General features: G+C 37.4%; 1 protein-coding gene across 2 annotated transcripts in view; it reads left to right on the plus strand.

Annotated features, from left to right (window-relative positions):
* The window catches only part of SEMA3A (semaphorin 3A), a 240247-nt gene that overhangs the window by 50704 nt on the left and 163320 nt on the right, over positions 1–26223 (plus strand). For both annotated transcript variants that reach the window (XM_075558474.1, XM_075558473.1), the window contains 2 exons: positions 20663–20820; positions 23218–23280. In XM_075558474.1, coding sequence (XP_075414589.1) covers positions 20663–20820; positions 23218–23280 — 221 coding nt within the window. The remainder of the gene's footprint in view (positions 1–20662; positions 20821–23217; positions 23281–26223) is intronic.

Below are 26223 nucleotides of genomic sequence, written 5' to 3' on the forward strand. Positions count from 1 at the left end.
TATTTATCAGCTGTCTTTGAAGAAATAAATGTACTCCAATATTAAGGATCATGATTGCTTTTAATTGTTCGTCCAACATTACGTAGTCAATGTGTTGTTTTAAGTGGTTGGTGAATCTAGTGTTCTTTTACTATGTTTATCCAAAAAAAGAGCTGTCATAAAAATGTAAAGAATTACGCATTCAAGGACGTTAGATAATGTTATGCGATTCTTTCTATCGCTTATGTTGAACCCGGGTAAATCAGCACTAACACTTTCTCTCCCTTCCGATTTTGTGACTACTTTTTCCCTGGTTATTCTCTGCATTCAGATAAATGAAAGTGTCTCATTAGTTGCGGTCAGCAGGGATCAAAAGATCATATTTAATTTTAAATGTTGCTTACTAAAAATTTTAACATTTCTTACATCGTTATTATATGAAGTCATTGTTGCTCTTTTGTATTTTAAAAGGAAAGTCTTATTTTTTGATGAGGAAATAGAGAGGAAATTTACTGTGAGATTGGTTTATGTTCTTTTGGGGACTGCCTTCTCTTGAGGGAGAAGCAAATCTAAGTCTGAATTAGACATGCATCCTCACGGGGACCCTGGTCTGTGGGTCCTGCATTGGTCTAGAGCATCTTCCGCGTCTGCTGTCTCTCCTAGCCTGAGCTGTGCTTGATTTAATGGCCCTGGGAGAGCAGGAATTTTCCACAAACAAGCTGGAGTTTTAGTTTTATTCTTGGGAAATACTGAGTTTTCCTTGGGGGGTCTTAAACCAAACCTGGCTCACATTCTAGTTAATGCCTGAAAATGACCCAACCTTAGAATACTATATTTACTGCAAGAATTTGGGGGAAATAGAACAACATGTTCTATTTTTCCCCCTCTCTGTAGAGTCAAAGAAATTCTAGAATTAGCACCATCAGATCATTTTTATTAAAAAAATATTTGGGAGGAGCTGGATATTGACAAATACTTTTGCTCAAATGATATATACAATTATCCAATTTCCCACCCTTAGTCTATGTAGAAAAATAAATCATAAAATGACAGCAAATCGCCAAGCAGCAGCTTCATTAGGACTTCTGATTCCTGTCACTTAATGCATTTGTTCTATTTAGCAGGCTGAAATATATCCACTGGAAAATGAATGCATCATTAAATGGTGACAATTTTATATTGCACCATCATATAGAGGTGCATCATATATTGTAACTAGGGGGGCATACCCAGTGCATATCGGGTGATTTCATCAAGAGATTATTTGAGTTCAATTGTTTCCCATGCCTCTTCTCCCAGCCACCTCCTCCCTACATCTTGCCCATACTGCCTACCCAAAAGAGAACTCTTCTTGGCACAAAGGAGTAAGCCCAAAACCTTCATAACAAAATGCATTTGTTCTTGTTAAAAGAGTGGTCTATGCTTAGGAATGCCTGATGAATTTTCTCTGTGAACTCACCACCTTCACCCAAAAGAAGATACCAAAAACAAAATAAGCAAACAGAAAACTTCTCAGGTGAATTGAGTCTATTATTTTAAGCCTTATTTAAAATGCTTTTTCTAGTGTCCCCTGGACACTGAACAGTTCACGGTGACTTCCAGAGGATGACTAGAGTAAACCTATTGAGGCGGCAGGATTAACAATGGGTCCTCTTACGCCTGTGCACTCACTCACTCAAAAACGTCTCCACTTTATCCGCCTGATGGGTAATCCATTTGCTCTTTGAGTCACTAAACAGATGAGTATAAAAAACACCACTTCACAGACCCAAAGTTTAGTTAGTTGTTCCTACCTCCATCTTCTGCCAGATTAAATCTCAGTGGAACACAGTAGCTCTGCGGTTCAGGTATGTTTAGTTGAGAAGAGCTGATTATAGCTTATATTGTTCTACTCATTTCTGTTTTTGGTTCACTGTATTAGCAATATTTTATGTAAACTTTGTATTACTACTTAGTTTGAAACTTGACTAGTCAGCACTAGCCCTCTGTTGTCTATTTAGCAACACAGTTTATTTCTTCATTTGCAGGGCTACTAGGTTTACCCTTAAGGATGTTCATGTGATCGCCAGGGCTTCCTTGTGACTGCCTCACCTTTTCAGGCTCTGAGATTTAAAAAGATTCTTGTCTCAATTTTTTTAACATAAGGGATATCCGTGAATACTAAAACAAATTTGTTTTCTCGAATAGTAACATTTGCAAAAAAGTGAAGCTGATTATTTGTCAGTGACTAGAGAACAGCTCGCTACTTGTCACATGTGTAACTTGGGACGGTTGATAGAGATGATTGGAATAAGAGCGGATGGGATACTTTGTAACCAACAAGGGCTTATTTTGCTGAGCTTTTGAGCAACTTCAATATTTTTAAAGCAGTTTTTAAAATTTCCTCATATTGGGTCTATGCAACAGGTAACGGGTACTTGTTTCATCACTGTTTCATTCTCCATATGTGAATATTTCCAGTTTCATTGCTGAAAAAACAAAGCATATACATCATAAATGTCAGAAGACGTGCTTTCTTATAGCTTTCTTGCAGGATAGTTTCTTAAGAACATACTGAAACATATCTTGTGTTATTTGTAAATAATTGACCAAGACTGTCTGAAAATCAGACATTGAACTATGTTAAAAAGACAAGGCACCTCTTTTTGCCTTCCTAATGATAGCACAATACTTCTACTCATAGGTATTTAATAATTACTTGCTGATTGATTATCTACTCATAGTGTTTTGCCTATAGAGAACTCTCATATAAAACAATCAAGACAGCATTTGAATCTATGGATAGTTACCTCATTACCCAGAGCACCAATTAAGCAAGTTTTGAAAGGGTGAATCTGCACTTTTCATACTGACTTTTACTGGCTGATCATGACATGATCAGAAATGAGTGATAAATAGAGCTCATTAGAAAGCAGCGATGGCACAGTGTGTCTTCGCAGGAGCCATTTGCGTCCAGGTGGAAACATTTGCTTGCATCATATAAAAGAGACATCGAATCGCTCTTCCCGGGAGAGGTCAAACCAACCCTGTATCACTGGGTCTTTGAATATTTTTTATTTTCTTATCTATTTATGCCAAAATGAGTCTTGGTAACAGAGATATCATCAAAAACTCAGAAACCTGAAGTCAAAATATTCCTTACAATTTTAATTTAAAAGAGCTTTAAACAGAGAGTCAAAAGACCTGGGTTTAAATCTGGCCAATGCAACTGTTAATGGTGGAATCACTTTTACTTTTTAACAAATGGGGTTTTTAAGATTTTAGAGTCTTCAAGATCCTTCTAAATCTGAAATTCCATGATTAATTATGGAGTTAGTCATTTCATCCACATATAATTTGACCCATATGACATGGTGTTAACTTCTGTATCTAAGAGAAATATAGAATGTGTGCGGGCTAATGCTCGTCCAGGAAAGTAGCAAACAATGAATTCATTATTCTGTTACAATATAACATTTGAGGCTATCAGAGGAGAAACTAATCCCATGTAATTAACCTAGTGCACGCAAATAAACCAGGAGCCTGAGGGGCCAGTCAGGTTGAAGGACGATTAAATTGACCATCGCCGATAGAGTTGTGGGAACTTACCCAAACAGCATACACTGAGGTAGTAAAGAAAGATTAGAACTTGTTGAAGTTTTTGTTAGTGTGTTACATATATGTGTGTATATATTATGTAGTGTGTATTTATATTATATATTCTGTATATATATATGATATATTACAGATAACCAAGGCACCTAAGAGCAACTATAGATGTGTGTTCTAGATAGGTTCTCCTATATAGGTTCTAGTTTATGCTTGCTGCATACGTCAGTTCATTCCAAACAAAATGCTTTTAAACTTTTTTCTGTGATCAGTGAGTTATTGCAATTAGACTCGCTCAGGAATAGACTTGTCTTATTCTGCTTTTCATGCCTTCTTTTATAAAAGAGGTTCAAACAAAACCATCGCTTACAGGTAGATCTGCTTAGCCAGTCAAATTCAAAGCAGAGAGGTCAATTCCGAAGGTTATGGTTACTAGGCTGTGATTGTAAAGGGGTAATGTTCATAGATGTTCTTAGAGGGTGCAGGTCAATCATAAAGGCTTATTATGTTTCAAGTTTCCAGAAAATTTACAAAAGTACTGGTGATAAAAATATTAAGAAAATTGTGCTAAGCAATTTCCCTCCCATGAAAACAATGCTTCTTTCAGGGTAGCAAGGGATTTCCTTTAAGACATCCATTGGAAAACCTAACCCATATTCCTAATGCTCTAATCTTGCCCCTTAAAACATTTCTTCCTAAAACTCAAATAGCATTCATAAATAATATAATTTGAAGCCCTCAAGAATGCCAGATTTGCTCTTTTGATTTGATAACAATCAAGAATTCTTCTCAGTAGGGTTAGAAAGATAGAACTACTTTCAAAATGTATTGACGTAAGCAGAATATATGTTAAGAAACAATAGCTTCACTTGTTGCTATTTTTGTTTCATAAGGTTTCTAAGATTCTGCAGTAATGAGTTTTTGAATTTACTTTTACATAAAGTACTTTATTTCCTAAAGGAATACATGATATACCCCACACCCCTGCTCTTAGAGTAGAGCTTAATTTATAAATATGAGTGGATTCACCTACACAGATAAGAGTGGTAAATTTGGACATAGAGTACATTCTAGACTGTGGAAACCATATTATCACCACTTTATGACATTTTTAGTTATTTGGAAATAACTAAACACACATACACTTCACTAAATTGGTGAATGACTAATTGGTGTTAATAGTACAAAATGGCCCAATTAGACACATACTGGACATCTCTAAGGTAGTGGGTTTAGGACACAAGTAATATAACATTTATTTCTTTTGATTATTATTCATTCCTTATTTGGTTGTATTTCATTATTAAGTAGTTTTTCAATGGATGTGTACTTGTCATTAAATTCTGTTTCAAAATGTTTGACCTTGCTTTGGAAGATAATACTCCGAAGCCCCGTTCCCTGCCACTGAGTCTTTTCCAGCTGACAGTCACCTTGTAGCAACAGACATCAGTTATGGGATTGTATATTCATTTTATCACCTGGGAATTTGTACTAATTTCTTCTGTGTTTGCAAGAACATAATACTGTTTCAATCAGTAGGAAACCTACCAGTATGATTTTTTTGTCTCATCTATGTGACTCTATTTTCTACAGAAATGCATTCCTCTAGATTCTAAATGCGTCCCCCCCCCCCGTTTATTGAGTCCTACAATTGAACCTTTTGTAACATTACATTGTCCCAGGAAACAGTGGCCTTTCATAGATTCCAGGAGGATTTTTAAGTGAGAGAGCATTCTATTATATTTTACCCATAATGTGTTATATGTTATTACTTACATTTGTTCTCTTCTTCAGCTATATATATTTTTTACTTCCATATTCTTTCATATCTCTCTTCCTGTTGTTAAGAAATCATACCTCTTTCAGAGATTTCTACAGCATGACTTATTTGGAGCTTTGGTAATCAGTGCAAATCTTCTTTTTCCTGTGCCAGTTCCTGTTTTTATAGCCCCGTGTTAGTTTGTATTGGGGTGAACGTCTTTTCTCCTCTTCCTGGTAGTGAAGGAGTGAGCCGCAGGGAGTTACTACTTTTGAAAAGTATTGGGAAATGAAAACACACTCAGAATCTTTAGTTTTTTTCCCTGAGAACACACCTGACTGCATTTTTTCTTGTTACTAGTATTTTGGGGATTGGTATTTTTCAAATGCAGCCCCATCCAAGACATCAAATAAATAGGCTGTGTTCACAGCTCTACTCTTGTGGCATCCAGAGAGGTGACATCTTTCAGTAGAAGAAACACGAGTAAACGATGAAGATCCTGTGTATGTGAGCACGTGTTTGTGCGCAAGACAGTTCTTGGCATATAAACTTTACTTGTGATGACAATATGGATGACAGCGATGATGATCACGTGTTACACCTATATTTAATTGTACCTCCATTCTTTATGCATTTTCCCTAATAATATTTTAGACCTATAGACCTCTAAGGCTGGTTTCCTTAAAGAAAAGACCCGTGGAAGCTAATTTTATAATATATTAATCTTTTGATTGCTAAATCTGTTGTACCTGGGGCATATGGAGATGTGTTCCATGTCTCAAAATTCTTTTCCAGTTATTTCAAAGTTCACGGTTTTTTATATATCTTAAAAGTTGCATTTTTGCAGTCTATTAATGGTGCTTTTTTCCCCTTATTTACTTGGGAAATTTTTCTTGGTTTCTTTTGTTTAATCTAGTTTCAAGGAATCAGGACGGAGGAAGAGGACCTTTATTCTATCATCATTCACACAAGAAAGTCATATTTGTTTAGCAGAAAAAAATTACTGTGGAGGCACTGCATCCCATGGTTTCTTAGTGTAAACTTAGAAAGGAAGATGATTACCACAATCCAGGCATGAAACGATAAGACACTGATCTACAACAGTGGCAGTGAGTGTGTAAGAAAAAGAACAAATTGGTGCTATCCTTGTGTGGTAAGCACATTTGAAGTGAGGGGTAGGATGCGTGAATTATAGAGAGGTCTGGTTTGTATCGTTCTTTCATTGACTGATGCTAGTTGTTGATCTTTAAAACAGTCAAATGATGTCAGAAACGGACCGATACGAATGAGGAATGAGGTCTGTTTAAGGCACCCTAACTTGGGAGTGCTTGTGCAACCCCTGAGTGGGAGGGTTCTAGTCAACTGTTGTCCTCTTGGAAATAGTCTATCTGGGGAGACAGACATTTGATCAGACCAAAGACTGCTAACAGCCAAAGCCATTGTTGTAGATAGGATTAGCCACAGAATTAGTGTTGTAAGAAAAAAAATGCCACATACACAACAAAAGCATATCATTATGTAAGATATGGGTGACCAGTACCTAAGGCGAGTTAGGTAACAGTGAGAGGCATCTAAACGTCTCAAAAATGAATTTTCAGCAGAAAGAGACTAGTCTCGAAGTAAGTACATCCTGACTGTGTATCCTACTAGCTGTGGGATGTAAGTTACTCCCAAGAGCCTCTCCTGGTCAGTTTTCTAAAAGGGAAACCAAGAACAACCCTTCCTGCCTCACAGCGTTGTTGCAGGGCTCAAATGAAGAACCGACAAATCATCCCGCTGCATTGGACGAACAGAAGACATGCGTTACTCCTTTCTCTTATGTTTCCATCTTCCTTTCTTTATGTTCTTTATGTTCTGCACTGCCATACCTCTTTGTCCTGGTTAAAACACCCAGCCCTCTCTCCCTCACTCCCCACCCCCACTCAGAGTGCTTAATCACTGAACCCTTTTTCAAAGATGACATACTCTTCCAGGTGAAGGAAATGTCGGCCTCCTCTTGAGTTTCTAAGGAGCTCTAGTGTCAGTGGGTTACACATTGGGTGCTAACTGCAAGCTTGGCAGTTCAAACCCAGAAGTCACTGTAGAGTAAGATGAGCAGTAACTGCATGGCAGCGCCCCCCCCCCCAATACTTCAGCTTGGTGCTTTAAGGGGTTGCATGCTGTGCTGTTAAGCACATTGTCATCCAGGCAATTCTGACTCATAGTGACGATATAGAGCAGAGTCGAATTGTCGCTGTGTTTGGAGACTGTAAGTATTTACTGGTACAGAAAGTCTTACCTTTCCCTCTTGGAGCTAAAGGTGGTTTTGAACTCCTGATCTTGTAGTTACTATCCCCGTGAAGAATCCACACCACCACCAGGACACTTGGATAAGAACGTACCATATACTTATATCTGCTGATTTAGTAGGTTAATGCCTCATTTGAATAATAAACATCTGAATGATGAGATTGGGTTATAAGCCTCCCACATAGATTTTTTTTTCGCAGAAAAACTGGAAAATACATGAACTTCACAGATAGGCCTGTCCATGTCATTTTTTACAGCTTTATTGACATATAAGTCAGATCTAATACAATCAATAGTTCAACTATATGAAAAGGTACTGTGCAATCATCACCACAACCAAGATTAGGATACTTACTTGTTTTTGTTTCATTGTTAGCTCCCCTTTCTGCCCACCCAGCCTCCCTCACCATGGCCCTGGGGCCGTATTCATCCAGTTATTGTCTCTAATGCTTTACCTATTTTGGATTTCACATACAGAAAGTCATACTAAACCCAAACAAAAACATACAAATAAAAACTAACACAATAAAACAGAAAATGTCAATAGAACATGAAACAGAAAACTGGAAAATGTAAAATGGGTCAAAAGACAAGGTATCACATTTTGATTCCACTACATCTACATTGATACACCCTGCACTGCATTCTTTCTGATGGTAAGGCCACTCCCATCCATTATTGATGCCGATTTTGAACCATATAGGAGAGGAAATGTACATGCCTCTCTTTTGCAATATGACTAAAGGGTGTGGGTCTGAACACATAGAAGCAAGGCTTGGTCAGGGAATTGGCCCTTAGTTATCCCAAGTTCTAATATGGAAACGCATGCTTTGGTCAGGGAAGAAGTCTCTTTTGGGAGATGGTAATTCCACATTAACTCGGAATCAGGGGCCATTTAAATTCAGACTTTCCTTGCAAAAATGACACTGTAGATCACTGTTGGGAGATATTAATATGTTAATGTGAGAAGCCCCATGGAGAAATGTCTTCGCAATGGTAAGGTACAAGGGTAGTGTTTGCTACAGGTGGGAGAGAGTTATCAAAGGCAAAGGCAGCATCCAGACTAGGACGTGGAAATGATGCACATTTGGGTGCATACTGCTATTGAAAAGGGAACATATGTTTTTCTAGCACATACAAAAATATTTTCTGAACTTTGTAACTGTAGATGATGTAATCAACATTAAGAGCTAAAGCTTTTTGACACCTATTGATAACTGACTCTTTGCTATGTAATGATAGGTGCACTGGCCAAAATTACAAATAGAGTTCAAGTCCTATACAAAAACAGCCTAGGAGAAATGATAATCTACAGGGTAGTAGTGTTTTTTTTTATTTTAACAATTTATTGGGGCTCATACAATTCTTTTCACAGTTCATACATATACATACATCAATTGTATAAAGCACATCTGTACAGTCTTTGCCCTAATCATTTTTTTCTCTTTTCTTCTTTTACATTTTATTAGGGACTCATAAAACTCTTACCACAATCCATACATATACATACATCAATTGTATAAAGCACATCCATACATTCCCTGCCCCAATCATTCTCAAGGCATTTGCTCTCCACTTAAGCCCCTTGCATCAGGCCCTCTTTTTTTTCCCCCTCTCTCCCCATTCCCCCCTCCCTCATATGCCCTTGGTAATTTATACATCGTTGTTTTGTCATATCTTGCCCTATCCGGAGTCTCCCTTCCCACCTTCTCTGCTGTCCCTCTCCCAGGGAAGAGGTCACATGTGGATCCTTGTAATCAGTTCCCCCTTTCCAACCCACTCACCCTCCACTCTCCCAGCATCGTCCCTCACACCCTTGGTCCTGAAGGTATCATCCACCCTGGATTCCCTGTACCTCCAACCCTCATATGCACCAGTGTACAGCCTCTGTCCTATCCAGCCCTGCAAGGTAGAATTCGGATCATGGTAGTTGGGGGGAGGAAGCATCCAGGATCCGGGGGAAAGCTGTGTTCTTCATCGATACTACCTCACACCCTAATTAACCCATCTCCTCTCCTAAACCCCTCTATGAGAGGATCTCCATTGGTCGACACTTGGGCCTTGGGTCTCCACTCTGCACTTCCCCCTTCATTTAATATGGTAGTAGTGTTTTTAAAACCTGGTCCTTGGTGAAATAAGTAAAGTAAAAAGCCGTACATGCCTTCATTGCCAAAGACTATTGTTTGTTATTTTGTCCTTTTATGCTCTTTAGTTAAAAAAATAAATGCATCCTCTTTTTATAGGGAATAACAATTTGTGGGTTCATTTTGTATTTTACTACTTTGATTGCAGGGTGAATACATGTGCAAGTATTTTATTCCTGGAAATTTTTCTGTTCATGAACTTCAATAAAAGAACCAGCAAACACTGAGCTTTATCAGCTAAATAGTATTGAACTTTTTAAGATTCACAAATATCTGGATGTGATCATTTAGCCAAAATATGTTGGCATAATATAGATCCAGTCTATGATTACTTTAAATGAGACCTTTGATGTTCCTTTTAAAGAGTAAGTCATAGAAAAGGGACATAAGCCTAAAGCTTTCGATGAGGAAAGGCAATTCATTTGAATCCAGCAATTTGTGGGTTCTTATTACCCTCCAATGCTATAAAGCTTTGAGGGACAACAAAGAGGGAGGGCAAGGGAACTGTAATGGGAGTGAGAAATATAAACAACAGGATGGGAATTGTTTGGACTTGGAGGTCAAGGATACCAGCATTCTCCATCTACTACAAAGCGTGGTTCTGGGCAGTCTTGCAAATGAGAATTGGTATTCGTTTTTATAAATTTTTAACCATGTCATTATAACGTAATCATATATATATAAATCTGTCTATTCTAAAAATGATCAGAACACCACAGGAACCATATGACTTCATTTTGTAGTGACCAATAGTTACACATGATTTTATTGAAAAACTTTTCATATTTTCCCTTTATGTAATAAAATGGATATTTACAAAATCTACTCCATTATAACATATATTTTCGTATTTTAATAAGTATACTAATATTGATTGCGAATCATGTCTTTTTCTTCCTCAGTCTAATAAAGCTGCCTTAAGGATCATGATAAAATTGGGGGGAGTGGGTTTGGGGAAAAGAAAATATGAAGTTTTACCTATAAATAAATTGAATAGAACAAATTCTTTATAAAACATTCTGATTCTTCTCTGAATTTTTCTGGTAGCATAGCCTAATTATAGAACACATCAAATATAATTTGTTATCTTTTCACTTTGTGTTATTAAATTAAATGTAACTTTAACAGATGCACTTTATATGAGTCTTGAGTTCAAAAGAATCTATCTTTTAGATTTATATCATGTTGATAGATGTTATCGATTCAAGTCAGGCCCATAGCAACCCTATTAATAACACAGAGGCTGTCAAGTGCTGCGTCATCCTCACAATTGTTCCTGTGCTTGAGCCCGTTATTGCATCGGTGGTGTTGCCATCTCATTGATAGTCTTCCTCTTTTTTGCTGGCCCTCTGCCAATGACGATGTCCTTCTTGAGGCCTGGTCTTTCCTGACTATATCCAAAGCGTGTACGACAAGTCCTGTCTTCCTTGCTTTTAAGGAGCCCTCTGGCGTACTTCTTCTGAGACAGATGGGTTTCTTTTACAGTCCAGGGTCCTTTCAGCATTCTCCAGCACCACAATTCAATTGTACAGTTCTTCTCAGATCTTCTTTATTCAATGTCCAACTCTCACAAAATCCTTGCTTTTCAATACTCTACAGATGTCTTCTGCACCAATTTACCTAATGCAATGCGTCTTTTGATCTCTTTGACTGCTGCTTCCATAGCATTGACTGTATATCCAAGAAAAACAAAATCCTGGAGCCATATGAGAGTGCAGACTATGTTTAACAAGACTGCTGCCAGAAATTATATCGTTGGTTTTCCTGGGCAGAACTTCCACACACCGATGATAATTGTCTGTCTTGTGGAATATCACGTCATGACAATAAATGGTTAACATTTGAAGCCTTAACAATTTACTTGGTTTTGTGTGCAGATTATCATCTGTTTTTGTCAGTAAGCAAATCATAGAAATACTAAACCACTTGGTGAATACAAAATAAACAATAAATCTTTAATGTAAAAATAATATTAGGATCAATTATGTGTTAAATAGTGCATTTTTCCAAAGAGGGAGTTTGATTACAAATGCATATTTATTCCCTTTATTGTTTTACACAGAATACACAGTTAAAGGAAGGTGTTACCCAAATAAAAAAATGAAAACTAAACGAAATTCAATGAGAATTAGTGTACGGTCTACCTATGTTCACTAATGCCAAATTGAGCCTGTGGAAATCGTGGGAGTTGTTTGCAATAACATTTGGTTGATTGTTTACTGAATGTGAAAATAAACAGGTTAATGGACCACAAGGATCAATATGTAACACCCTCCTAGGGGGAAGAACAACAGAAAAGTGGGTGAAGGCTGACGGAGGATGATGTAAGATATGAAAATAATAATCTACAATTTATCAAGGGTTTATGAGGGAGGGCGGGGGAGCCCTATAAACTAGTAAAATAACTCCTAAGTGCTCTAAAATATTGTTTACTCTCTGCTGTGAAGGTCACAGAAAGAGTATTGTCTAGTGGCAAACATTAGCGAGAAACATGTGTAGGCAAAATATGTATGTATGAAAACAAAGGAAATCAGCTGTTCTAGGGAAATATGCAGTCTTCTTGTTTTGTTTCCAATGAAATGGTTTAATGTATTTGTGATGACATTTCTTTAAATGTTGTTTGTTTTTAGAGTGACTATATATTATACATATAATATATGTACAAGTATAAGCTATTGGACTTTTCTCTATCATCTGTATATAAGAAACAACATTACCCCTCAAATGATTTGTAAAATTTAATCTATAATATATTGTTCAATTTTGTGAATATTTTCATTGGTAGGATTTATGATATAGAAATTCATGATACCATTTGTATTATTTAGAATGAATGCTTTAGGCATTGGAAAATATTTTTTTTATTTGTATGGACCTTAATTAACTGCTCCTTGTCTAGAAAAGTACACATACTACACTAATATTTAACTCCTTCTAATGACAGTGAGCCGCGGGGTGATGCATAAGGTAAGTCACTGACTTCTAACCAAAAGGTGGGAGGTTTGAATCCACTCAGTGTTGCTTCAGAAGAAAACTCGGAGATCTAATTCCGGAAGCATCAGCCCTTGAAACTTCTGTGCATCACAGTTGTACTCTGACACACAGGAGTTGGAAGCAATTAAAATACAAGTGGAAAAACATATGCAAAGAGTTCATCAAACCACTGTGCCAGGCTCTTCATTTGCATGGTTTAGTTTCACTTTCATTTAACTCTTGGGATATGTATTATTAACCCATCATCAAGAAAACTGAGGCACAAAGAAGCTTAAGAAACGTGTCCCCAGCCGGCATGCCTAGCCAGCAGGCACTGCGCGGTTGCTTCTGTTTTGACCTGTCACTGGTGACTCCAAGACCTGTCGCTCCAGGACTTGTCTTCCTGAAACTCCTACTCCTGGATCTGACAGCTTCCTCATGTAGTTTCTTAATGTGTTTCCAATTAAAGTTCACTCTTATATCCGTTACATGACCTATCTATTGCTTGAAATAATGTGTTTGTTTTGGTTTGGGCCAAGTTGAGTGTTTTCCAGTTCCCCTGGCTCCCCATAGTTTGCCTCTCTGGCCAAGCTAGGATAAATCTTAGAAGCAGAAGGAAAGTTGATGAATTTCTAGTATATCCAAGAAAGCGACCTCTTGAAATCTCCGAGCACTCCCGATACAGACAGATCAGGTGACACAGCCCATGCCTCTGGTGGTGGGTCCCTTAATACTCACACAACCCACGAGATTGGTAGCGTAGTCACTGATCCCTGGTTTTAGGCAGGAAAAGAGAAGAAGCCTGGATAGAGGCCCTGGCAGTACCGTCAGGAAGCATTGGATTACTAAGTGTAAGATCAGCAATGCAAGCCCACTAGCCCCTTGGGTAGATAAAATGTGGGTGTCTGTTCCTGTCCACAGTGAAGTCTACAAAAGACCTATGTGGAGGCGCTGGAAGTTGACATCTACTTGTGATAGTGAATTTTGTTTGATTTTATTCACTGCCTATAGCACGGATATTTTAACTTTCCTTCGTGCTATGAACAAGCTCAATATCAGCCTCCAGTGACAGTTCTAAATATTTGAAATCAGATATCACAAATTATAAGGTTCATTTCTCTATTTATTTCAACCATGGTTTACATAATGGTTTAAACCCCTGAATAAAGACATTTATATTTATGCATTTTTGAAAAGGGAAGCATAATTTGTTCTTCCAGAAAAATTACAGAAGAATCTTTTGACAATTTTTTTCTTTTAACAATGTTGGAACAAGTAATTTTTGCAATTAGTTTTATAAAGTGGATGGATATAAGACAGATTGATAATAGATAAGCAATTTATAGTTATCTAGTTTTTATTTAAAAGGAACCATGAGATCTACAGATTATGGACCTATTAGTTAAATGCTCCTGAGACTAAGTAATACACATTTTGGTAGGACTGTACTACTTAAATGTGTGTAAGGAAGGTTATAAGAGAAATTCAAGGAAAACATCGTTAGTGCTGTGAGCATTTCTTGGAGTACAATGTTGAACTGACTTATAAGAATGAGTGTAATTTTCTCCCTGAGACCTTATATTGTGCCAGAAATAATTGCAGCAAGCCAACCATGCTTTCCTGGGCTCCAGGAAGAATGAGGACATTTGCAATGGAATGGTTGTGACCCAATGTTGAATACTAAACTTTGAAGTATGAACTCCATGATCTATGGACATAAGCTTTTAAATAATAAAATAGAGGAGGGGGTAGTAGGAGAAATATATGAAGCAAGATAATTTGGCACATTACAATTATGTTTCCTGGGAGTGAAACATGGGCAGTGGTTTGGATCTACATTACAACTTTACCTCTCAGAAAGCATATTGCACACACTATGGATCCTGATGGAAGGGGGCCAAGTATGTGTGCTGGAACCCTGATTGTACAGTGTTTAACTGCCCGACTGCTCATTGTATGTTGGCAAAGTGGTCCACCAGGCAGTCCATAGAAAAGGAAGGGGCGGTTTGTGCCTGTGAAAATTACAGTCTTACAAACTGTTTGGGCCAGTTTTGGTCTTTCATCCAGGGTCATTATGTATTGGCAAGCCTTGACTGCAAGGAGTATTACATGTGGACTAGGGTTATATGAATCGGTTATTCAGGACACATAGTTTTAAAGAACGTCCATCATTTTTCCCTAGAGAGAGAAATATGTGATGGGACTTCAAAAGGTTCATGAAAAACAAATTGAACCACAAAAATGGTATTTTTCCATGAACTTTATATATATATATTCACACCTACACGTCTCCTACCACCGTACTACTTGAACAATGTTTGGTATTTGTGACAATCATATTTCAAATGCCAGCACGGAAAACACGGTGAAACGGGGTCCGCTGAGCTGCCGTCACAGGTGCAGGAGAGGAAGAAGGAAGAGGATGCCCACTTCTGAGGGATGAGCCACAGAACTCTTCCGAAGAGCAACAGAACATTGTCAGGTATCATGCCTGGAAATGAGTTGCTCACCTTTTAAGGAACTCAAAATAGATCTGGGGCAGTGTCTCCCCATGGGGGTAGATGAAAGCAGTCAAGGCCTTCATCTGAGAGTGGGGTTCAGTGCCTCAACGTTAAAAGGAACAACTGCCATTAATCACAACTTTGAATGTATGAAATATAGATGTAAGGACATTGAAGTGCATAAAAAATGAAATAGAGTGAATAAAATCCTGTATATATCCAAGGCCCGAGTGGGCTGATAAGGACTAGTCTGGGGTATTTTGTGTTATGCAAACATTTGGTTTCTTATGCTAGGAATGGAGCATTCAAGATTATTGGCGTCACCTTAATTGTCAAAAGAACATTTCAAGATTTATCCTGAAGTACAGTGTCATGACAAGATAAAATCTGTGCACTGAAAGGGACATTGAGTTTATTTAACTACCATTCAAATTTCTAAACCAACCATAAAGTTATTATTATGAAATTGAAGGGTCTTACCAAATTCTTCAGCCTGGAATTGATCAACATGCAATCAAGATGCATTGGGAATTACTGGTGACCAGAATGGGAACGTTGGAAACAAAAAAGAAGGATCGGTATTTGGAATATAAAGATTTTGTGATAAAAATGAAGCTGGGGGTTTCGTGACATAAATTTTCTAGACCAAAAATTTCATTGTTGCCAATACATTTATCAATAGCATCAAGTATGACCATATAAATGAAGCTCACTAGGTTTAATGCACAGGAAGTAAATGGACTGCATCTGTAGGAAAAGACTGGAGATGCAAGTTTCCTCAGCTAAAACAAGGCTAGGGGACAATTGTAGAATTGGTTATCAATTACTCATATGTAAGCACACTAAAGTTGAAAAAAATTTAAACAAATCCACAAGAGGCAAAAAAGTACAAAAAAACCTTGATTGTATCCCATCTAAATTTAGAAACCATCTCAAAAACAAAATGGCACAGACAGATTTTGAGATGGCATAAAAAATATCATATATGGAGAAAGCAAAAGGTCTTTTAAATGAGAGAAAGAAAGAAAATATCAAGATGCATGTCAGAAGAAATTCAGAAGCTTTCCCTTTAATATAGAGTAGCTGAAGTAAATTGAAGAAATAATGTTGTAAAATAGCTAAACAGAAAATTTTAAAGAGCAGCTCAAAATTACAAAATAAATTTTTTAATGAAATGTCCAAAGGCTTATAGTTAGAAAATCAATAAAGAACATACTCAGCATATCTAAAATTGAAAGAATGCAAACGATGAGCTATTAAATTCTAGTGTAAGAAAAACAAATAAAATTGAAAGAACTCAAATTTCAAGTGGCAATGGTAAATGACTATGTAAGAAATATATTGATTTGTGCAGGAAGCATCAAAAGAAAAAATGAAACACAAAGTTATTGTGCCTAAAAATTGGTCTGCATGTAACCATTTCAAGTAGTAGCATGACTGAGAACCAATTGTAGATATTGAAAGAAGAAACTGTACTTAAGACATTAGTGAAAGGCAAGGCTCCAGGAATTCAGGGAATCCCAAATGAAGTAATTAAATGTTCAAATGAAGAACATATTAATCTATGCCAAGAAAATTGGGCAAGAGCTACCTGGTCAACCTACTGGAAGAGATTTATATTTGTGCCCACTCTAAACAAAAATGACCCAAAAAATGCAAAACTCCTTGAACATCATTAATGTTACATGCAAGTAAAATTTTGCTGAATTCATTCAAGTCAGACTACAGCAGCACATGGAGAGGCAGCTGAGAGAACTTGAACCTGGGTTCAGAAGAAAACATGGGATGAGGGATATCAATGCTGACATCTGATGGATCTTGATCGGAAAGAGTCGATAATGAAAACATACTAATTGTGCTTTAATGACCTTGCAGGAGCATTAGATTGTGTAAAACCATAACAAATGATGAATGACATGCAAAAAGAAGGAATTCTAGAGCATTGGACTGTGCTCATCCAGAACCTGCACATGGAGCAAGACACATTGATTTAGTTGGAACAAAAAAATTTCACTGTTTGTTTTAAAATAAGAAAATCTGTGCATCGACGGTGTATTTCTTCACCGTATTTATTCAGTCTGTCTGCTGAGAAAGCAACCTGAGAAATGGGCGTATGAAGAAGAATTGGAGGAATGCTTATTAACCGTCTGTGATGTGCAGCTAGCTCAGCCTTCTTTGATAAAGCGAAGGAAGATATAAAAAAGGTGCTGATGAAATTCAAGGTTGATTACAACTTCAGTCTTGATTACAACTCAATGGATGAAAAACAAAAAAGCCTCCCAACTGGACTAACAGACAACATAATTATAAATGAAGAAACGTTGAACGTCATGCATTTTGCTTACCTTGGATGGACAGTCAAGGTTCATGGAGGCTGCAGTCAAGGAATCAAAGGGTTGACTTGACCCCTGCCCTAGAGGCATGTGCTCCAGAGGACAACACTATACCTACATGTTTGGGAGAGGGGGTGGCCTGCCACATCCTCAGGGAGGCAAAAACAAAAGGAAAAAGCGTGTGGGTGTAGACCCCATATTGGCCCACCAGGCCCTGAAAGCGAAGCCCCTGAATGGAGCCGCTAAGGCACAGGAGGACTGTAGGGCCTCCAGCAGCCGGACATATGTCTCCTCACTGGAGCATACAGCAACAGAGGACAATACTGGGACTCACTGTGGGGAGTTAGTCTGGTCTGAAACCCCCACAGCAGGGAGAACCAAGAAGGGAGCATAACAGATCAGCAATGGGAGCAAAGCAAAGCCACAAAACCCCCGAGGAGCCCCCAAAATAGGCTTCAGGCTGGGAGGAGCAGTTCCTGGCACCTCCCAGAACTGGTGGGGAAATAGTCATAAGGGTCGGTGGGCAGACTTAGAACTACGTATGCTTTAAGGTTTGGGGTTGTTGTTTTTTTTGCTAGTTATTTATTTTTCCCTTTTTTCCCTCAATATTTCGTATTCCTTTGTTTCATTTTCGTTATTGTTGGTTGGCCATATAAGGTATAGGAAGCAAGCTGGGGGAGAAAACAATGGGACCAACAGTTATGGAGGACCTTGGAGGGAGGAGGAAATGGGGGTGTGAAGGAAACGGTGAGCAAACGATTCCATACACAGGGGAACAACTAAGGAATTACAATCAACGAAGAGGAGGACGTAGAGATCCTGAGGGTTTGGCAGCAACAGCAATGTAGCCGAGAGGAATGACTAAGAGCAGAAGAAGGGTGAGCCGAATGGTGGGGCAGGACGAAGGTAAAAGAAAACAGGAAAGATCTAGTAAGAAAAGATATGGATAGACGTATAAACAGAGGTGTGTATTTATGTAAATATATTAATTCATAAATATAGAGATAGTGACCTATATACATATATTTATATGGCAATACATTGAGGTAGTGGACAGACTTTGGGTCTCTGCTCAAGCTCTCCCTCAATGCAAGAACACTTTGATTTAACAACCTGGCATTCTGTGATGCTCACACTCCAGACAAAATGGGTGCATAAGCAAATGTGGTGAAGAAAGCTGATGGTGTCAGGCTCTCAAAAGATATAGCATCTGAGATCTTCAAGGCTTGAAGTTAAACAAGCGGCCATCTAGCAGAGAAACAACAAGCCCACATGGAAGAAGCACATCAACCTGTGTAATCATGAGGTGTCAATTGTATCATAAGACTCCAAACAACCAAAGAAACAAGAGAACATATTGTTAAGGAGGGGGCCTGGAGCAGAGACCCAAAACCATCTGTAGACAATGGGATGTCCCCTCATAGAAGGGTCACAAAGAAGGGATGAGTCAACCTGGTATAGTATAGTTCTGATGAAACACACAATATTCCTCTGGATACTTAAGGCATCCTCACCCCCCACTATCGTGAACCCAGTCCTCCCTTCCACTTCGGAATAGAGCAGAGAAGCATGTACTCTGGTACAGATCAGAGTTTACGACACATGGAATCCAGGTCACATAAACTCTTCAGGAACAGAAATGGGAGTGGAGATATCAGGAAGGTAGGGGGAAAGGAGAGAGGAAGGGGGAATCAATCACAATGATGGACACATAACCAGAGCCCCACCCCCCAGGGGGAGGAGCAACAGAAACCAACCCTGGGGAAAGGGAGAGAGCAGTTGGTGTAAGATATGAAAATAAAAATAATTTATAATTTATCAAGGATCATAAGGGTGGGAGTGGGGAGGGGTGGAAAAAGAGGAGCTGAAACAAAGGGCTGAGGTTGAAAATAAATGTTTAGAAAATAATGATGGCTACATTTGTACAAATATACTTGATACAATTGATGTATGGATTGTTACAATATCTGTAAGAGCCCCCAATAAAATTATCTTTAAAAAATAAATTAAATGAAAAGAAATAAAACATCTAAAAATGTTTTTAAAAAAAAGAAAGAAAAGAAATCAAAGGACTTCATGCACCGGGCAAATCTGCTACAAAGCCCGCTTTAAAGAGTCCAAGAGCAAAGAAGTCACTGAAAATTAAGACGGCTCTGACCAATTAAATGGGTCCAGACTGTGGCCTTAGCATTTCTTCCTCCTCCTGCCATAACTTGGATTTTGTAAAACCATCTGGTCTTTGAAAACTAACTGTGTCAATTAGTGAGACATGACTGTGTGCACACACACTGTAAAACTATCAGATATTTGGAGAAAACCAATTGGTGCTTATCAGCAATTATCTTCTAATGCAACAGTGTTCTTATATCTTACGTATTTATAATCTGAAAAAATATTTCTCTAAATTCAAGGAAATATTAAAAAATTCAGGATGTACATATTCACAATAAAACAAATTTGGAAGTAAAAGTAAGCTATAAAAATTGAGATCAGAGTACAATATAATTTGAATTTAACCCACATTTTCATAAAAATCTAAACTTACTGTCTGTGTCTATGTTGGTTCCAAAATACTTGAAATTGTTTAAATGGTGGGTTAATGATGTAATGGTAATCAAGTCATATTTAACTTCCTCTGTAAAGGGGGCGTCAAGCCACCGCGGGGAGTCGGTTGAATGCCATTCTGCACGCTCTTTGCTCCGAAGGTCCACGTGTAACTGTCACAGTAATGGTTTGGACCAAATGCAATCACTTAAAAAAGCTTGGTAAAAAATAAAGAAAAAAAAGCTATGGATTTTATTGACCATTCTGAGGCACCGCTCATATAAATGTGCCTTACCAGATCCGTTTGCATGGACACAATCCATCGATGCCTTTCTTCTATAAGGATTTGTAATCTGAGCATAAGATGAGCAAGCCGATGAATGCCACTCCCATTCCACTGAAATGGGAAATCTGTGTTTCATGTGTATTCAGTATTATGACAAAAGCCGCTGGTTCCTAACGACAGCACACAGGCGGCATATTGTAATGTTCCAACCACGCATGCGGAGTAGGACCTGACATTAACACCGGCGTCTGCTTTTTCCCGTGCAGAAATGTTGGAATCTAACAACGTGGTCACTTTCCATGGCTTGCCCAGCAGCTCCAGCTACCACACCTTTCTCTTGGATGAGGAACGGAGTAGGCTGTATGTCGGAGCAAAGGATCACATATTCTCATTCAACCTAGTAAACATCAAGGATTTTCAAAAGGTATTTTTATTCAAACGTCTGTACTTTATTAGAAACATCTAGGACAGAACTCACAGAAAATGGATTTAAATTCACATTTTAGGATTGCAGATATAATATAAAAACACTAGTTCTGTTATAGGATGTAGTCAACAATAAAAATATTATATAAGAACCTGTACTTAAAAAATATTTCATTTGTGTTCTTGGTGATGGGAATATACATAGTGGAACATACAATGATTCAATCACTTCTACATGTAAAATTCAGTAGCATTAATTTTATTGCTGAAATTCTACAATCCTTTTCATGTGTTTTTGTAGTGATTCCTCCCCAGTTAACACTAACTACATTAAGTACCTACCTAAGCATTTGTAGATACACATAATGACTTATTTTATATATTTATATGTGAATAACTATATACAGCTCTCTAGCATGCCTGCAAGCGGAGGCTTGTTGGTAGGGAAAATCTAGCCTACAGCTTGTGTTTCTAAAAAGTAGGTTTATCAGAACACACTTGTATTCGTTTGTGTGTTCATGGTGTACGTCTACCTTCTTGTAACAATTACAAATTTGAATAATTCTGACAGAAGTCATCTGACCCAAATGGCTAAAATCTTTACTGCGATAAAATACTTTAAAAACAAAAGTTTGCTCACGTTTATTCTTATGCATAGTTTTTGAAAGTGTGGTCATTTTAGATATGAGCAGTCTAACATTTTAAACTTTATTCTATAGAGAGATTCTAGATGGTTTTATTAATATTACACAGTTTGGAACAAGTCAAAGTATAACTTTTATTTATACACCAATGTACATGAAAATAAAAACTAATGAAAAGAAAAATATACACACAAAAGTCATAATGATAACAGCAAATACATCTCTAAGAATTGTTGAATTTTTATAATAGTGACATATGCATGAAATCCATATATCACATCGGTTAAAGGCTATTTAAACATTGCCCAATTTTTAATGAGCATATTGTGTTTTACTTTTTAATGTCTTATTTTCAGTATCACATTTCCCCCGTACTTTCATGACAATATATTGAATTATAGAAAACCTCCCAAAAGAACAATAAGTCATTATGAGACTAAACACTATCAACAGGAACAAACAACTAACTGCCACTGAATTTTATTTTATATAAGACATGTTTTAGGGCAAATAACAAATGTTACTAGAAGGGATATCTGAATTAGGAAAATGAGAAATTATTATGCCCCAATAGATATAGATGTGATTGGAATATTATTAGAGAATCTGAAAATTTTGTATTACAATTTAAATAAACTATTTGTATTATTAAGGAGGATGCATTCACAATTCTCCAAACCTTCCGAATTATCTTGGCTCATCCCAACTTATTTTCCTGTCATTTTATTCACACATCATAGAATCCTTAGGGAGGATGAGCAGAAGACTGACTTAGCATCTCCTTCCAAAGTAACAACGTCACTGAAATCCTATGGAGGGAAGTTCTGCTCTGAATCCCTGTGAGTTGACATTGACTAGATGGCAACTGGTTTGGTGATTGATTCAGCAGAATGAAGATTGGGGCTAAAAAAAAAAAAGATGACCAATTGTGTCTTAATTAGTTTAAGATTTTCTAATGAACTAGGGAAGGGTGATACATTTTTTTCAAGCCACAACTTTGCTTCTACTGTTATACCTCCAAATAAGCAGTAGTATTCTTTTTTGTTTTTGTTTTTAATTATTTATTTAAAACATTTTATTAGGGACTCATACAACTCTTATCACAATCCACACATACATCAATTTTGTAAAGCACATCTGTACATTCTTTGCCCTCATCAATTTCAAAGCATTTGCTCTCCACTTAAGCCCTTTGCATCAGGTCCTCCAAATAAGCAGTAGTATTCTTAACTGTTTTCCTTGTCCAAAAAAGAGAAATATATATCGGATGGGGTTTCTACCTCTGCCATTGTTCATTTTAACATCCTTGATGATATCTGGGATGGAGAAATGGATCCAAGGCACCTCAAATCTGAGAGCTTTGAATCAATATTCTACGAAAGAGGAAGTCCAGCTAATGTAGAACAGGAGCTGTGTTCTCCGATTTCAAGCTGTATACACTAAATTGTCATCTCTTCAACTTGAACTTCTCCTTCCAACACAAGTCACAATTGTTTTCATCTCACACATATATGTTTGCCTAGTTTATTTCCGATTTGTTCATCAATTATTCCTATCACTAAATCCCTAATGGGTAGTAGGAGAGGGAACGATTTACATCCACAGCAATTAACTGATGTGATTGCCAAGGCTCTGCCACCTAGCGCTTTATGGCACATCCGTAATCTGTCTTCACAATTGGGTCTGAAAGTTCACATGACGCTGGAGCTGCTAGAGAATGCTGTAAAGTGGTCCTTCTCCTCTGCCCTTAGATTGCATGGCCTGTTTCTTACACAAGAAGAGATGAGTGCAAGTGGGCTGGGAAAGACATCCTGGTAAGTCACTGCAGTTACTGAATAGGTAACTTACTCGTCTGCGCTCTGCTTCTGTTTAACGTTCCATTAAGCACCACAAATGATAGGTTTGCATAAAATGTAACAATTATAACAATATAATCCCGAGTAAAAACAAGATACTTTAATTTCTGATCGTTTATGTATAGAAAAGATAAGTTAACAATATGAAATCAAATAATATATGTATACTTATTTCTATAAGTCAGTTTATTTGTACAGGTTGACTTCTATTGGACAATTTATATCCTGAATGATAAACAGTCACTTGTCAGTATTTACGGTTCAAACATCCTTCCTTCCTTACTTCTTTCTGTTTCTCTCACTTTGCCCATGCATTATCGTCTCTACCCCAGTCTCCTCCCTTCTCTCCCTTCCGTTTTTCCTTTCAACCACCTGTAAATGCTTTTACTAAACAGATCTGAGTAGAACACTCACCAGGTATTAGGCGTTTTTCCTGAACAATGTGGAATCAGAGATGAACAATCTTTTTGCAGCCACTACAATGCTTTTTACTGTTGCACAATGATAGAATCCAGTTTTCCTGAAGTAAACTCTGTCAGTAAATAGAAAACAGCCTTGAGGTATAGTCATCGATGTGTGAAAATCATGGAATGTAGTTAAAATCATATAAGACTACATTAAAGTGTCACAGTATTTAAAAATAGGTTCTTATGTCATTTGTTATCTTAGATAATTTGTGATTTCAAAAGCAAAACTGATTAAAAAATAAATCTAGTCTGGGTTTTGTTTATTTGTTTGTTTGAAATGAATGTGTCCACTAAAGACTCCATGTCTGTTTCAATTTTATTTATCTTCCTCTCTTTTTTAAAAAGTCACTCACATCACTATTTAAAATTTGAAGGATAAGGAATCTGGAGGGCTATCTATCTGTTTGCTTTTAAAAGGGTACACTACATACACAGCCCATCGCAAAAAATGAAATCAACAATATCCTATTAAACCCTCCACATATGGGTTTATTGGTGTTTTTATCTTCCCCTCCCAACCCTGTTCTTGGGCTTTAAAGAATTGACATTTAGAGAAAATTTATCCAATGCATATAAAAATTAATTAACCTATACATGTATATTTTAGTTATATTTTAAGGTGTACATTAATTTTTCATTATATTGATCATTTGAACTTTATTTTATTTTAAATATTTCAGCGTGTACAATCGTATTTACCCCTACTATTTGTAATATGGTCTATGCAGATTTCAAGGAAGAAAAACTTTTGTATCTGATTTTTTCATATCTGAAGTAGATGTCTTATGGGTTCTGCCTTATGGGTTAGGATGTGTTGAGTTACTGACATTCTCATCCAATTTTCTGATTATGTACAGTGGGGTGCATTTAAGACACATATCTTTTTGCATTTATATTGATAGTTTCCTTAAAGTAATCTTTATTACAGCTTCATTCCTTCTGTACTCTGATTTATCTGTGTATATTTCATATGCTAATTATATGGAGTGAAATAATGATTTCACTTAAACATTGATGTCAGCGTAGCATAATTTCTCTAGTTAATTTTAATCAGCCTTTAAACTTGTTCTAGAGACTGATATTGAACTTTATATTACTAATATATTGTCTTTGAAGTATCAATTTTAGTGTTGGGAGAGTCCATGTGATAGACTTTATTCTTCACTCCTTCATAAAGGGGATTCATTTTCTAAAACTTACCTCCAAAAACTTCACACTCAAGCTTATGCGAAGGAGAATTAGCAGTAAAATGTAGTGTATTTTCTACACATAGAACAAAAAGCATTTGAAAACATTAAAATGAATGATGATGATTTAGGTAGGGATAAGAAATAGATGTTATTTTTGATGGACAGTTTGGTTGATTCTTAGCAACTGGCTCAAATTATTTATGTGTTTAGAGGTCTTTAAAGATTGATTTGAAAAAATTGGAAAAGAAATCTCAACCGGGAGCATAATTTGCCATAGATGAAGGAGGTCCATAAAGAACCACAAAGCACATGTATTAACCCAACTTGATTTATCTACGTGTCAGCAAACATTGAAAAATTCATCCTCAGAAAACACATAGCAAATAATTATCATAAATTCGAATACACTTTAATGATAGTGAACAGTTTTTATGCAAAACTGGACCAGGCGGGGTTGAGGGGTAGGATATTTTACTGCCCAATTGCACAGTACCCCAAAGTGATAATATATCGGAACTTTTATAAGAAAATCAACATAAAGAGCAGTGGCATGGCCCGAAGCTTGGCTATGGGCCTGCACCCCACGGACTCGGTCACGTGTTTAGGGAAGACATCCCTGGTCAGTGAGGGACATTTTGCTCAGTCCCTGGAGGGCACACCAGTCACCTGCGACTTAGGGACTGAAGGTCCATCAAAGAGCTCTGTGACTTGGGGAGCTGCGAGCAGGAAGCTTGGGTCTTGTTTGAAGCTATCAGCTCCACGGTAGCATGGCAACTGCATGGGAACTGACCCGAACATTTGGAGAAATCTACAGTCACGATCTCCATGGTTGCTGAGGGTTCTCCATGGTTGTTCGAAGCTAGGCTTACCCTTCCCTCCTGCGTTCAGTCCGTGTTTCTTCAAAGAGTCAACTGGGAATTAAGCTCTTTTAAACAAGTCATTCTGGGTAATTGCTGTCTTCTGAGTTTACAATTTATATGCAAGGGTACAATGGGAAAAGTGGAGGAAAACAACCCTGGCTAATGTGAGGCCATTTGAGGCGACAATTCTTAAATGTAATGGAAAGGAAAGTTGCATTCCGATGTGGAACATGGCAGTCAGTCCCCAGGAAAATCAGGGCATGTCACTCTATTAAACCCACATGGTTCTGTCACTGAATGCAGCAGCGTGCGGAAAAGGGAACCTCTTGCCAGTTTTACATGAAGCTAGGCTGACATGACGTAGCCATCATGGCTCAGTGTTGC

This window comes from Tenrec ecaudatus, chromosome 9 (assembly GCF_050624435.1).
Source record: "Tenrec ecaudatus isolate mTenEca1 chromosome 9, mTenEca1.hap1, whole genome shotgun sequence".
Classification (NCBI taxonomy): domain Eukaryota; kingdom Metazoa; phylum Chordata; class Mammalia; order Afrosoricida; family Tenrecidae; genus Tenrec; species Tenrec ecaudatus.